Below are 15,630 nucleotides of genomic sequence, written 5' to 3'. Positions count from 1 at the left end.
GAGAGATGAAACATTTTTCATTTTTTAAATTGCACGGCAATTTCTAAGCAGCAGCTCAGGGAACAGGGTAAATGAAAAATGTTGTTTGCTTCACTCGATTAGATGTACCTTGACGGAAATCTCAAGGCCAAGGCCTCTTGGACGCTGCAACTGCCACCACACCATGGTAAACTGGATTAGGGAGGAGCCCAGGGAAAGATAGAGGCTGATTTTAATCACCAGAAAATTTAAGTGCAAGCAGAAGTAACAGCGTCCTCGGCCTGAGCAGGTGAGGGAGGTTGAAGAAAGGGGATTCATAAGCAAAAAAGAGCTGACTAAAATTGCTACGTGTATCCTGCGCGTCTCTGCCCCTCTTTACCTCAGTCGTGAGAGCCACTAAGCCCTGCCAATCTCGCTTTCCATTTAAGAAATATTTGCTTCATTATTTCCAAAGTCACAAACTGAGAACGTTCTGATATATAAGAAGCCAAAGTAAAGTGGGGCGGGGAGGGGACGGTGCTGAGTTCAAACTGGTCTTTCTTTAAGAATTCATGCTCTTTGGGACTTATGCTTGAGGATGCATTCAAGGCAAAAGAGAGCGAAGATGACTGAAGGTGAATCCTTGAAATTTTGCGTTCTTTTCGCGGATTAGCAAGCATTGTTTATACAAATAATCAAATGGGCTGTTCTGGAATAGCAAAATCTATGTAGATGAAATGAAAACACTAATTATATTTAATATAAAAAATTACTTCCGTGGCTCATTTTTAGTGGATTACATATCTTCATTAATTGTGGCTTCGAAAGCATCTTCAAAAGTGGTTTATATACAATACAGTGTTCTTTTAAGCTCTTCCACTTGTGGAATAAGCATATGGTTTTTCTTAAAAAAAAATCTTATCCAGACATACCTAAGCAAAGTTCTTGAGGTCTACTTTTGGTCTTAACTGACATTTGCTTAGTTTCAGGATAGAGCTGTCTTCACACCTACACTCTTGGCATTCATATATCAGTAAGTGTTGACTGTTTGGGTTAGATTTTAACTGCAGACAGCACACCTTTCTATTGATAAACATATATCTACAAAAATCACAACTTGTCCTATAGAATCCTAGCCCCAGGCCATACAGATACACCTGAAGGGTGGAGGGCAGTGGCAGCACTGTGTGCGCGTGTGAGGTTATTGCTGTTGAACACTCCCCCGTACACTGGGTGTCTCACCAGAACTTTTACTTGTAACATCAAGTACTATTTTGGCACTCTTCGTAATATGGCAACCGTTGAGGTGCAACAAATATCTTCTGTTTATAAGGGCTGAGCGCTTATGAGATTTCAGACATTTCAGTGAACACTGATTCAAGTATACCTGTTGGAAGGGGCAGAGGGGCAGTCACAGTATGGTCTCACATGGCTTGCTTCTTGAAGCTTGGTGGCCTTAGTAAACACTCTGCCCATTCTCCTCTTTCTACCTCAGGCTACTTCTTTTTAGTTAATGCTTAAACTTGTGTTCTCCACTGCAGCCCACATCCTCCATGGTACTGACTAATGCAGGTGCCAAGTGTCAGAAAAGTGTTGCTGCAGAAGTTACGCACTTAAGAATATGCTCAAACACCCTAACCACTGGCCTTGCCCCTGACCATGCTTACAAACAGGTCTACAAGACTTTGTGTTTCTCACAAGGCTGCTTCCCGACAATACTGTGCTCTACCTTTGGAGGAGAACCTGAGAAACGTTTCCTTCTGAACCTGGCACGAACCACTTCTTCAATCTTTGACTGCAGATTCAGGCCCACAAATGGATGACACTGAGGATGAAGTTCAAGGAGCTAATCTTTTTTCATGATCGAAGCCCTAAAGTCTCTTATCTGGCTAGGATGCGCCAGTTTTTAGCTGCTGTGATGGAAATTATAGCTAACTGCTTTATTACATGCCATAACAATCACTGTTATACCAACGCTTCTCCCTGTACCCACCTCCACGTGCACAACTGGCCGTGAATTCCTAAATAAATTTCTAATTAAAACACACACACATGCGCACACAGAAATCCCAATCTGAAAGTCATGGCTTCCTTGCTGTTGTTTTATATCCTTTGCAATGGAAGGAAGGAGTAGGGATGGGGCGTATGGGTCAAGCTCCGCTAATCAGTATCATCCCCTTGGCCACTACAATTTTTCTAGCAGAGATAGGCATGCAACCTAATCCGGTCAGTGATACTTGAGAAGATCTTTGCTGCTAACTTATGAGTATGTGGTCTCACTGCTCTGATAGAGCTTCCAAAAGCTTCCTTTTGTCCCTTTCCTTCTCCCTTCTGTATGTAGACAAGAGGACATGTAGCCCTAATTGAGCCCCGGCAGCCATCCTATTATGACTCTGAGAACAGCCAGTCTCTCTCAGAGAAAGAAAGGAAGCAGAGCAGAGAAATGAAAAGGACCTGTGTCCTGGATGAGATTGTTGAGTTGTTGAATCAAACCAACCCCAAAGTCTACCCTACCTTAAATACTCAATCCGCATTGGTGGTTCAAGGTGGGATTTTCTAGTATTTCAGCCCAAACATGCCCTAACCAGTATGTCGCACGTTCAGTACCAAGTTGTTATTCTTTCTGAAGGCACAAAAGCACGGGTAGGCGTGGCAAAGACTTCTCTTAAGAAGCGAAAGTACAGTTTCCATATGAATTTCAAATGGAAAAGGCGTTGTTAATTACACTGTTCACTAGAGAATCGAAGTACAACTGTGACTCTGCAAATCCTCCAGAGTAGATGTGTGGCCACAGGCAGAGCACACAAAAGCAAATGCAATGAGAAGAAATCAGGTCATTTACCTGCAAACAGTGCAACGTTGGCATGTTTGGCATCGTAAGGGCATCTGGCCATTCCACTAAATTCATCCCCAAAAGCTTCCAAAGTATCCATCTGAATGAAATAATAGGACTTAATTAAGAACAACAGAAACCAACAGTAGTAACAGCAACTAATATTTACAAAGCTCTTAATTTGCTAAGTAATTCACATGCATGGCGCACATACTCCTCGAATACCCTCTGAGGTAAGCCTTTCGGTTTCAGATGACGAAGCTGAGGTTTAGAGAGATGAAGTCACTTGACTAAGATTCTACGGCTAGGAGAGTCAGAAATTCAGTCATGTCTGCTTGACTCTGAACCACTACAATAAAGAGATTCCTTTATTCCAGTAAAGAGTATCATTCTGAAATGCTCAAGAAGTAGCATCTTTCTCCTTGGAAAAGGAATGTCTGAGACAGACACCAGGAAAACTTAATTCCCCTCCTTCCTCTCCTCTGCATGAATTATCTGTTGAGTCATGAACTCTATAGAGAATGACTTCAGTTTTGGTTTTGTTGTGCCCGAGGAGTCCTGCCTTTGTGGGTTAAATCCTAGAAGAAGACGCTGGAATTCTTTCTCGGGTTACCTGATAAGAATAGTATGGTGTCAGCAAAGGTACAAAAACATGGATGCAAGCAGAGCTCAGGTAGCCTTTGTACCTACTTCAGAAACATGTCCCATCCTCAGACTGTGCAGCTGAGAAAGGCCCAGAAGCTGAGAGGCTCCCAACAGCCACAGGCTGCTGCTTGACTTCCATCTCCTACTGCCCAACCCTGGCTTTGTTCCTGTGAGCTAGAGGTTATTACTGGCGAGGGGTTATTACTGGCCTGCCTGTGAGCCCTATTTTAAAAATTTTATTTACTTTTGCTGCGTTGGGTCTTTGTTGCTGTGCGCGGTCTTTCTCTAGTTGTGCCGAGCAGAGGCTGCTCTTTGTTGTGGTGCGCAGGCTTCTTGTGTTGCGGAGCGTGGGCTCTAGGCATACGGGCTTCAGTAGTTGTGGCATGTGGGCTCAGTAGTTGTGGCTTGTGGGCTCTAGAGTGTAGGCTCAGTAGTTGTGGCACACGGGCTTAGTTGCTCCGTGGCATGTGGGATCTTCCCGGACCAGGGCTCGAACCCGTGTCCCCTGCGTTGGCAGGTGGATTCTTAACCACTGTGCCACCAGGGAAGCCCCTGTGAGCCCTATTTTAAAACAGGGAGATTGCATATAAAAACCTGGATTTCTTGCTTCTTTTGAACAAGTTGGAAAGTCAGTTTAGGCTGTTCTTACCCAAGTGGCAGCAGGCTATAGTTGAGTACTGGCAGCCCCTGCCATTTTCTTCAAACAGGCACGTGGTCTTTAGCACCAGGGCTCCTTCACCCACAGATTATCCTGACAACCTGATTGCTTCACTCCTGTGAGTTACCTGTCTGGCTCCATAGGCATTTGCAGGTGAGGCAGGGCCTTACTAGCTGTTCACCAAATTTCATTTCCCTTTCCTGCATATCCCACTAAACTACATTTCCCATCCTCCCTTGCAGGTCAGGTATGATCACATGACTGAGCTCTGGCCAATGGGGTGTGTGTAAGGCTCTGCACCACTTCTAGGTCTGGCCTCTAAAAACCTTGCAGAGTCCTCCCCTCTTGCTCTCTCTCTACATTCTTCCCTTAGATACAGAGGATCCAGTGGAGAATTCCAAGATCCTAAGAGATGGCAGACACAAGAGCAGAATGGAGCTGGCTTTCCGAATAACTTCCTCATAGAACAGAACCTCTCTCACTGACCCACACTTGACTGTGATGTGAGCAGGAAATGAACCTCTGATGGTCAGCCACTAACACTGGTCAGCGGTTGGTCCACCTAGACCAATAATTAAGGGGGTTCCTACCACACAGGCTTCTTCCTTACGCCATGGATCGTCCTAGAATTTAAACCTCAGCAGCACAGAGTCCCTAGACAGATCTCCACACTATTAATGTTTTGACCCTCTCTGTAGTTCAGTCTTCTTTACGGTTTTAGGGTATTTTGTGTATCATGTGGCAGTTGCCTGGTTTGACTACATATATGAAAACGGAAAGAAGATAAACCTAAGACAGCCGTGGTGCTGAGGAAGGATCTGTGGAAAGGCCTTTAGCGCTAAATCAGGGTGCCTTAAATCAGGGTGCTTGGAGTTGCTGCCCAGGAGGAAGGAGCGAGGTTCTTACTGAGCAGCTGCTAGTGTTGTCCAACACTAGCCCTTTGCCCTCAACCCACAGAAACCTTTTCAGGGATAGGACAGGCCATTTCTACGTACAAGCACTTTGAAATCTCCCCCATCGGAGCCATCCTGTTTGTTTAAACTGTAGCCGAGAATCCCATAAAGCAGTGTGTTAAAAATGTAATTTTAGGGAAAAGATGTTCAAGTTAGACATCCTTTAAAGCAAATGTACTCTCGCCCCAGCACATTTTTATGAAAGTCTTTTCCTGATATTTTGTCCCAAGGAGAGCTTCCTGATGAACTGTGACAGACTTTGCGGTCTGTGGCAAGTATTCAAGGTGAGGCTTAGTACACAGTGATGCAACGGAAATGCTGTTATCCCAAGCAGTGCATGCTGTAATCCTGGCAATGGGGAAACAATAATATACAGTGGGGATATATGTTTTAAAATGTACCTACTTGTAAAAAAGCGGCTATAGCTATAGCTAGTCAAGGGCAGGAAGCAATGAAGAATTAATGTATTGGTTTGGGAACTTGGAAAAGCCCAGAGACAAAACAATGCCATGGTGAAATCCTCCTTCCATGAAGTAAGAACTAATCCTTGTAGCAGTCATCAGATCTTAGACTTAATATTAGCCCCTAGTAAATTAAATCACCGTAGGGTACAGATAATTATACTAAGAACCAGCCTGACTTGTGCGGAAGTTCAAGAGGTTTAGAGAACAGGAGGGAAAAGGTGTGGAGTGTAGTTGTAGATTTATAGTGGGCAGCCTTCAGAATTCTTCCCCAGATAATCTTATTTGGGGCTCTAATCTCTCTAATATATTCAGCTTACTTCTGTTACAAAAATTGTGTAAGTCAGGGCTTCCCTGGTGGTGCAGTGGTTGAGAGTCCGCCTGCCGATGCAGGGGACGCGGGTTTGTGCCCTGGTCTGGGAAGACCCCACATGCCGCGGAGCGGCCGGGTCCGCGAGCCATGGCCGCTGAGCCTGAGCGTCTGGAGCCTGTGCTCTGCAACGGGAGAGGCCACAACAGTGAGAGGCCCGCGTACCGCAAAAAAAAAAAAAAAATTGTGTAAGTCAGGGCCCGGTGCAGAAGCAAAGACCAAAATTTTGTCACTCTCCTGCTTCAGATAGTTTAACTTGACGCTTCTGCGCTCTGAGAGTTGGGTTAGTGGAAGACTGGTCATTGTTTTTGCTTTGACCCTTTGGTCCTGATCTGGAGATAACAAGCACTTAAGAGAGAGGCTGTCCATTCTCCCTGCAGCCAAATACATTATGTCTCATATCCTCAGCAAAGTCCCTCGTGCCCCGAGAGTCTAAAAACACTTGTCTGAGCAATGCCAAGGGTTCTCGCTACCATTCGCCGTGCTAGGTGTATCCTGTCTGTGGTTTCTGAGAGGCCCAGCCTCCTGGAACATGTTTCAGCAGGTGTGGCTAGAACAAGGGAGAGATGAAGGCATCCCTTAGAGATGAAGCGCCCTGGGGAATAGAACATGTGCAGGAAGAAAGAGCTGGAACACTTGCAGGCCGGGCCTCACAGTGCCAAGAAAACCTGTAATTTGTCATAAAAGATAGCTTTCCAGCTAGGGAATTTGTTAGGATTTGTTAGAAGCACTGATCTTAATGAGTCCTAAACAATGACAAACAGGGATGGAATATTACGTGGTAGAATGGAAGTCCGTGCTCCAGTATACCGTTACTGGCTGAATGTTTGACTGGACTGCTGCCTCTATTACAGCCTGAATCGGCTCCTGTCATTATTTAAAATTTGGATATGACAGTATTTTTTGCATTAATTTAGATTTAAAAAAATACTGCATTGAAAAAATCATTTATCTTGATTACTGAATTTTTGGACGCCCCCCCTTTACATGTTGCTCCTGAGCCAGATGCCTCACTTGCCTCACCCTAATCCTGACCCTGCTGGTGCCCGTTTCCAAACATAAGATGAAAGATGAGCATGAGGGCAAAACAGACCCTCCCTCCGATGTCTGTGCTAAGGCAGTCTTTTAAAACTGTCAGACCCAGGCTGGTGAGCCCTCTGGTCCTGATATCAGCCCAGCATTTTTTTGCTCATTCTTCACACCCCTAAGGTTTCACTTTATGCTGGTGAAACCCAAATCTAGATATGCCCCCCATGTCTCTCCCTAAATCAAGGTTGACCCCGTCCATCTTCTTGTTGGAGATCTTTATTCATGTCCTGTAGGCCTTGCCATCCATGGTGCCAGGAGTACTGCTAACATGCAAGATGGAACACCCGTGTTCTCACCACCCCCCTCAACCTCACTGCTCTTCCTTTACTCCCTGTCCAAACTGGTGGCCGCCCCATCCGTCCACCCACCCAGGAGATAGCCTCGCAGCCGTTCTTAACTCCTGTCTCTCCTTATCCTGTGCTTCTTGTTAATTAGCAAATCCTCCTGGTTTTTGTCACCTAAGTATTTCCTGAATCTCATCTCCTCCCTTAATCCCTGAGGCCACCTCCCGCTCTAGGCTCTTTTTTGTTGTCACTGTCACCTCAGAGTCCAGCACTTCAGAACCAAATGAAGTTTCTCAAGCTCAGTAGACTGTTTCTTACTCCATGCCTTTGTTCATGCTGTTCCCCTACCTGGAATGCCCTTCTCCCTTCATTTGGTAACTTCTACTTCTTCTCTAAGACTGAGGTTAGGCATTATCTCATTCACTATTTACCCCTCAAAATTAATCGAACACCTGTTTGGAGACACTGTGTCAGGTTCTGGGCAATCACAGACGCTTGGGTTTCTCCTGGGCTGGGGTGTTCGTGTTCCATACGTGGGGACAGCAGGAGGGAACACTTGAAGACAGGAGTCGTCTACCTCCTTCTGGAAGCTTTCCCTGACTCCACATCTCAGGCTGATATAAGCACTTTTCTGTGATACTTCCATCATGCTCTGCATTATGTCACCATGGCAGCAAACCCATGGGATTGCAGTTTTCTTCTCCCTGTCTGGCTTCCCTAAGGATGGAGGCCTCCTATCTGTCTTTACAACATCAATGCCTGGTCACGGGAGAAACTCAAAATGGGTTTGCTGAATGACAGACTGTTGCAGAAAGAAGGGACAAGGAAAGACCTCAGATCATTGCCATCTCTGCTCCTTCAGCAACACCACCATCAGCTGCATCAGAACTAAGTAGATTTATTAATGCTGCGAGGGTTAATTTTTTTTTTTTTTTTTTTTTTTTTTTTGCGGTATGTGGGCCTCTCACTGTTGTGACCTCTCCCGTTGCAGAGCACAGGCTCTGGACATGCAGGCTTAGCGGCCATGGCTCACGGGTCCAGCCGCTTTGCGGCATGTGGGATCTTCCCGGACTAGGGCACGAACCTGCGTCCCCTGCATCGGCAGGCGGACTCTCAACCACTGCGCCACCAGGGAAGCCCGAGGGTTAATTTTTTTCCCTTGCATAAAGGCCAAGTTAAGTAAGGCCATAGTCAAGTAAGCTGAGTGCTGAATGGAATTAACTTCCTGTGTTCTTGAAAATCTTACCTAGAGGAAAGTCTGCAGTTTCCAATGACATGCTTTTGAGATCCCTTTAAAAATAGGAATCGTTCACAATATAAGTGTGTTTTTGTGCTCAGAGAGGAGATGGTAGGGTGGGAGGGAAAAAGAGAAAGGGAGAGAGAGGAAATCCACTATGTGGTACATATGTTGGCGTTCTGAACAATAGAGAATAGGGTTTTACAGAAACGAACTTAGCCGGGTCAGCTCTTTAAAGCTGCGTCAATCAATCCTGAACAAACAGGAAGCTTAGAAGCCTGCCCAGGATCACTCATGTGGAGCAATACATTAAGTCGAACAAGTGAGAGGAACCCAGGTGGTGTTGAATTAACCCTCTTAGGTTACTGCAGGCGCAATCACAGTGAATTATGAAATACCTCCGGGCTGTGTGGTTCCAAGAGACAAGAGAGCATTTACCTTATAGTTTCTGCAGGAAGGGTTGAAGGCATTAGTTCCACAGACAAACAAAGTATCATCGTTTTTCTTTAGAAGCACTTTAATAAAGTTGTGACACTCATCCTGAAAAATAATTCAAACTTTTTGGTATCCAGTCCGTTCAGTATAGAGACCCCTTGACCGTGTACCATGATCTGCTAACAGCAAGGTTAAAATGCTGGTGGCTGGAGCGTTCCCCTGTGAAAAGTTCGAGCCCCTCCTTATGTTTACCACAAGATGATGATGAGAGTAACAACTGCTTTTTCAACAGTAAATAAGAACATGGCATAGAGTGAAAATGTGTTTATGCCTCAAAAGGAAGGCAGGCCTGGAAGTACCAGCCTCCCCATCACATTAATTCTAATGCCAGAGACTCCAGGGTCCCTTGATATATAAGGTTCCTGGCTGAAGTGTGTTTTTATGTTCTATGACCAAAGGCACAGACTTTTGTATGTCTGCGGCAGCCTTTCTGAGCTCTTCTGCAGACTCCCTGAGGGCTCTGGACCGTGAGGCGTGGGCTCCCGGAGAGGGCACTCACAAGAGTCGGGGCAGCCAGCTTGGTGTCCATAATCCCTGGTGCCCCTAGATAGTTCATGACGCATCCCTAGCAGCTGTCGTAATGTTTTATCACATTAAAAGCAAACTATTTTTGCAAATTAAAGCCTTCAATAAGTTGATGGAAGAAACAATTACTGGGGGAAAAGGGACTAGTGTGACCCATTCCACATGACGGTCTACGGCTAGAGGTAACAGTCAAGGACTTAACCCAAAGTGGCAGCTGCAGGAGAAATGAAAATTGCCTACCTTATGTTTTCCCTTCATTCTGCATGTGTCTACATCGGCCTGTCTAGATTTCCATGTCAGTTTCTGCAGTGATCAAGAAAGAAATCAATTAGAACCCAGAGGTTGTTGCATTTGATTTTAGAAGTAAGAGTTCCCTGGGGGAGACTAGAGGCTGAACATATATTTATTGAAAGCTTTCCGCACCCTTTCTCCATGATTAATTCACCATAACAACAAAAGATTAGAGGTGGAAATGTTCATTTAATTTTGAACCCCTATCTATTCATTAAACTACAAAATGATCTTCTTCTCCTTGAGATGAAGATGAAGGAAAAAGGAAAGAAGAATAAACAACAGCGTGGATGGACATTTCACATAAAATCTCCACATTAACTTGCTAAATTACGCTCATTTTGATAAAATACATGTCCTTGCCCTTCTTTTTCACTTGATAAATCAGTTTCCGTGAAGCAGGCCTTTTTCTTAAAATATGGAAGTCATTTTCTTAAACATAAAGGAGACATTCACTTTAGGTTGACAAAGATTTAATTCAGGTTATACTCCTTCGCATAAACTCATGGGCTGAAGGGATCATCTACTTCTGGGGCAGATTTTATTAACTAAAATACCTCCATGTGGAGTTACAAGGGAGGCTTAAGGTTATATTTTATGTGTGTCTGAAATGGGTAATTATCAAATTCCTGAACCACAACAGTCAACTCAAACTTAGTATTGCAAGATATGGAAACATAACAGTGAAACGTTTGTACGACAAAAGTTTCCATATGAAAACTGATATTTTCCAGGACAAACATCCAATATTTTATTAAAACAATTTAGCAATTACCTAAAACTCTAAAGTGTACATGCACACATAATTGATGAATAAAATATGACGTACATAACCATTTCTGGGTACGTATTAAGCCCTAACTTACCCCCAAATTAGGATTTCACAGAATGTTCCAAATTATTATAAGCCATGTCATCTCAATCAATGCCTTTAAAATACATATTCTCTTCAAGAACTATCCTAAGGTCCTTCATTTCAGAAAGAAGGTTTGAAAACTACTTACTTTGCTACAATAAATTTCTTCTGTGTGTGAGGTGTCTATATCAACAGTATAAATATGGTCCCTATAAACAAAGAAATATTAATACAACGTCAAACACAAGAGTCAAGATCGTTCATTTTCTCCTGAATACAAGTATATATCTCATTCAAGGCAGATAAACCCACATCCATGTTATTAAAAACAAAACATGCATATGCAAGACAAAGGGGAGGGTTCAGCCTCCAAGAGATGCCTCTGGCTGACATGCAGCATCTTCTGACAAAATGTGGCATCTTGCCACAAGGGACACCTTTTATGAAAACTTTCCAGTCGTCTCTCTCATCATAGAACTATAACATCTGTATATATGTAGTTTAGGGGGAGATGTCTGAAAGCTGAATAGGCTTCCAAACTGGAACACAGATGGGTTCGCATGCCCCTTCACATGGTATTCAACACGCTACAGTTGTTCATCAAGGGAGCTAACAAAAAGCTCATCTCCATCTCTTTTTAGACAACATATTTTCAGCCTTAGCTTTGATAATTTGAGAAGATGGAAGACGATAAAAGTAAAACTGTTTCCAGGAGCCGCTCTCTCTTTTCACACGATGATGGTCAATTAAGGTCTAAAATGTACTTGAGCTAAAGTTTACATTTCTTGCTTCTGTTTACCTTCCTGTTTTGCTGAGAATTTGGTTGACTTTATGATTTGCTGCCATTCTCCCCTTGGAAGGGGAGAAACAGAATCAGCAGCTCAGGTGTGGGGCTATATTTAAACATCCCCTTCTGTGTGAACTGAGTACAAGGGCGTTTTTGTCTGGAATTCAGAATAAAGGAAAGAAAAGAACTACACTCAACTGGGGAGATGGGGGGCTAGTGAGGGAAAGCAAAACAGCTCGTTTTCCCTTGAAATAACATTGACTTTTTCTAAACTGCAGGAAGTCCTGGGGCTGGAAAATTACCCACAGCTTTAAAGCAAGACCTCAAGGCTCCAGTGCAGACTTTCAAGCCCCCTCATTACTTAAAAGAAACGGAAAGGGGAGAAGGAAAGAAAGAAAAAAGAAAGGAATCTGCTGTCAGGATTCACTTCAATTCTTTTCCCCCCAGTTCTTTGGAAATCTGTTTGCTACTGCTTTTAGGGAAAGTACAACAGAGAAAAATGGAAATAAAAACAGGCGCTCTCCTGTGAAAATAAAAGGGGGCAAGGCAGTTGGCCTACAACATTCCCTTGCTTGCTCCTGGACTGTGAAAGAGAGAGAGAGAGTGAATGTGTGTGTGTGTGTGTGTGTGTGTGTGTGTAAGGGTGGTGAGGGGGAGAAAGGGGAGCCTGTTTTGTAAATTGCTGAATTGGGAAGTTCTTCAGACTTCAATAGGGTGCCAGAATCGCCCTGCCCTTTAATTCCAAGGCAGTTTTATGGCATTCCTTTATCTCTTGTTTGACTCTATTGGTGGCGCTGTAGGTCAGGTTCATTATTGGAATGGAATTGCCTATTACTTTGGTATTAGGTTTGAGATGACTCGAGGTTTTTCCTGGCCCTGTCTCTCCTCAAAACTTTAGTAAGAGCTGAACATATAAATTGTAAACTAACAACTGATTAATATTGGCAATTCCTCAGAAAGCTCTTAGATTGCCCCCTTTTGGCATGGCCTGTTTATGTTAATTAGCAGTTCAGAGATTAAACAACAAAAAAAGAAGAATTTACAAAATGGATAATAATAAAGCAGAACTGAAAAGCCTTCTTCCCATCAAGCTTCACTCAGTCCCTGGGCTCTGGATGGGACTTGGCTTCTGATTGCTGACACACATTGTCTAGAAGAATGGGGGAGCCTTTTAACTATAAAATTCTGTGAATGAAATCTCCTTTTGGACAGTGGTAATCTTTTTCAACCTCCAAGAGATCACATTGCCCAGCAAACAGAACGACACTTGATGCTAAACCACAGACCAGGGTCAGGGGTTATTCCCCAGCACCAGTGTGTGCATCCCAGGGTTCATACCCTGCTCTCACTGAATTAAGTTATTTGAACACAAACTGACTTAATCCAAGGACTTCCTCTTCCCCCCTTCAGTGAGTACCACTGAGCTGTGTTGCCATGACTTCAGCGTGGGGGAAGGATTTCATTTTAACTCGTGTTACTTGCTGCCTGAGAATGGATCTCTCGGGGCACTGTTGGGAAACCCGAAATTAAAAGGAGAGGAGGGACCCTAAATACAGCGACCACAGAAATAATTTAGGAACTTCTCCAGGGGTGTATATTGAAGGGAAGTGGCTGCACGTAGAGTGAAAACCAACATGTCAATGCTAGGCTGTTACAAATTTGACCTTTAACCAAAGACAGTCTATTTTATGGTGTTAAAAAAGTGAATGTGTTTCCCTTTTTTTTTTCCCTTCTCTTCTTTCTCCTTTTCTTGGGGTAGGGAGTTACGATAAAACGGTCTTGGTTTTAACAAGCTGTAGTAATGGTTACTTTGAAGTCTGCGTAGCACCTTGCTCCTAACTCAGGTGCCCACCGAGGCCTGCAGTTCCTACCCATGCTAAATCATCAGGCACAAGCGCAGAGTCTGTTACAATGTTTCTTTTCCCCTAAAGACTCAGTGGCAAAGTGAGCAATTCATAGAAGATTCTTGAGTCAACCTATTTCTCACAGATGCAATGTTTAATCATTTGTTTTGACCATCCTTTAGCTAATTGGGTACAAATGTAATCTTCCAGACTTGCTACATTTAGGAAACTAAAAATGGGATTTAAGAAGGAGCTGATAACTCTCCCAGAGAGGCGGCTACTCAGGACTCATTGGATTGCTTTTTAATGAATACCTACAATGGCCATGTTCTTGGGCAACAGCTATGAGAAGGTTATCAGCCAGGACAAATAGTACCGCTTCTACGGCTCAGTAGGCTGCAGAGTACGGGGAGTAGTGACCCAGACTCTAGAGCAAGACCATTCCAGTTCAAATCCTGCCTCTGTCATTCTGACCCAGTCATTTCACCTTTCTGTACATGGTTTCCTCCTGTAAGCCATGGGTATGATAATAGTTCCATCTCATAGGTTTTTTTCCAGGATTGAATGGATTAACATTTATAAAGGACTTACAACTGTATTTGCAATTTATATAGCACATACAACCAATATGTACTACATAAGTATTTGTGAAGTAAAAATTTTAGAAAGTGCTTTGGCGTTGCTCCCTGTGACCAAATGTAGGGTACTCGTAGGATATTTTAATCCAGCCAGTGGATTTTTACTTTATGTTGTATAGCTTGTATTTTCAGGACATTTAAGTGCTTTGAAGGAATCCAGCAGTGTTGTTACTTACCTGTTTGTTGCCTGTGCTCACAGCCAAACAGGTACTACAAACATAATCTCTATTTCTCCTTCCCAGTGTAAAACGATTCATCAGGCTAGACCCAGGTTATACTTTATATTTTGAATGAGCTACACACACACCCCCAGATGGGAAATCATGTATTTTTAGAATCCCAAAGGACTTCATTAAGATAATCTAATCTAGTCTCTCATTTAACAGAGGACACTTACACAGCCAGAGAAGTTGTGGTCCAGGTGAATTAAGATTAGAGGTGAAACAAAAGCCTAATCCATGTAATTCCTGTCTGGGCAGTATTCTTACCATGCCATCCAGCCTTAAGACATGGTCTGTTTAAATGACATGTCCCTAGTGGATAAGTGTTTTCTTAACTAGATCCAAATCAAAATCTTCTAAAATGGATGGCTACTGCTAAAGTAATGATATATACTATACATTAGCTGCAAAAACACAAGATTAATATACACACACCCACACACTCATTGAACTTAAATCGATACATGTTTACACATTCAACTTAATTTAGTAAGTATCAAGGAGAGAAGCACTTTACTCTGTGCTTGAGCAAATATTTGTATATATATATACGATGTTCAAGATAAACAGTGGATTATTTGAGTCTAAGCTCCAAAATATGCCATTATTTCTACCCAAATCCACATAATGAAGTTAAACAGACACAGAAAATCTTGAAAGAATGACTGCTTGACAAACTAAAGTAGACTTTAAATTAAAGAACACTCTGTTGGGGATCTTTAAAACGATGCATAGCGGAGACATTTAGGTATTAGGACCCTTGGCTTGCTCTGAAGGCAAACGTGAGGAAAAGGTGGCTCACCTAGCAGCAATGTAGAGGGTTCTGTTCATGATCATGATCATCTGGATGTCCAGTCTATGCCTCTGTGTGGTGTTCCGTCCTGGCTTGTGGCCCACAAACACCGGATACTGTTTTGTATCTGTGAAAAGAGGAGATGGGGCAAGAGAGGGAAAAGGAAATGAAGCCAAGAGTTGACAGGGCAGGGAGAGGAGGGGGGCAGCCACAAAACAAAACCATATTTAAGTCCAACCGGGCCACCATTTTCCAGTCTGTTATTTTAGGAAATGCTGTGATAGAAGAGTCCTCTTTAAGGATAATCAAGTTACAGTTTCATTTCCTGATGCTAATAAGACTGGGCTTAGATTTCTAAGTGTCACTCTTTCTGACTTGTCCTTCTTTCTGGGGGTTAAACTTGCCAGTGAACCCTTTACATGAAGGTGCTCTTTTCATCCACAGTTTTCTTTTCATCTTTAGAGTGCTAAGCCCGAGGGGCAGTCTGCCAAAGATCTTGTCTCCGGACAAAACTATTTCAAAGCAGCCTTCCCATCAATCACCACAAAGGCAATGTGGTCTGGAGGCAAGAGCCCTCACCCAGGAGCCAGAAGAAAAATACAGTCTCCACAGGCGTCCAGTTGGAATAATCTACTATTGAAGGCAGCCCCGCTAGGTTGGTTGGCATTCTAGGAACTGTGGGAAGTTCGCTC

At 43.4% G+C, this 15,630-nt stretch overlaps 1 protein-coding gene across 2 annotated transcripts in view; it reads right to left on the bottom strand.

Moving 5' to 3' along the window:
* Positions 1 to 15,630, bottom strand: part of SEMA6A (semaphorin 6A) — a 130,110-nt gene that overhangs the window by 46,063 nt on the left and 68,417 nt on the right. For both annotated transcript variants that reach the window (XM_027099622.1, XM_027099618.1), the window contains exons 3-7: positions 14,948 to 15,065; positions 10,804 to 10,864; positions 9,749 to 9,811; positions 8,927 to 9,028; positions 2,801 to 2,891 (exon numbers count right to left, since the gene is read on the bottom strand). In XM_027099622.1, the coding sequence (XP_026955423.1) occupies positions 2,801 to 2,891; positions 8,927 to 9,028; positions 9,749 to 9,811; positions 10,804 to 10,864; positions 14,948 to 15,065 (435 nt within the window). The remainder of the gene's footprint in view (positions 1 to 2,800; positions 2,892 to 8,926; positions 9,029 to 9,748; positions 9,812 to 10,803; positions 10,865 to 14,947; positions 15,066 to 15,630) is intronic.

The sequence above is a fragment of the Aethalodelphis obliquidens genome, unplaced genomic scaffold (assembly GCF_003676395.1).
Source record: "Aethalodelphis obliquidens isolate GAN/ISIS:26980383/991018 unplaced genomic scaffold, ASM367639v1 scaffold4, whole genome shotgun sequence".
In the NCBI taxonomy this organism is placed as follows: Eukaryota; Metazoa; Chordata; class Mammalia; order Artiodactyla; family Delphinidae; genus Aethalodelphis; species Aethalodelphis obliquidens.
Note: the sequence above shows the minus strand (reverse complement) of the source record. Positions and strands in the feature narration are given on the sequence as shown.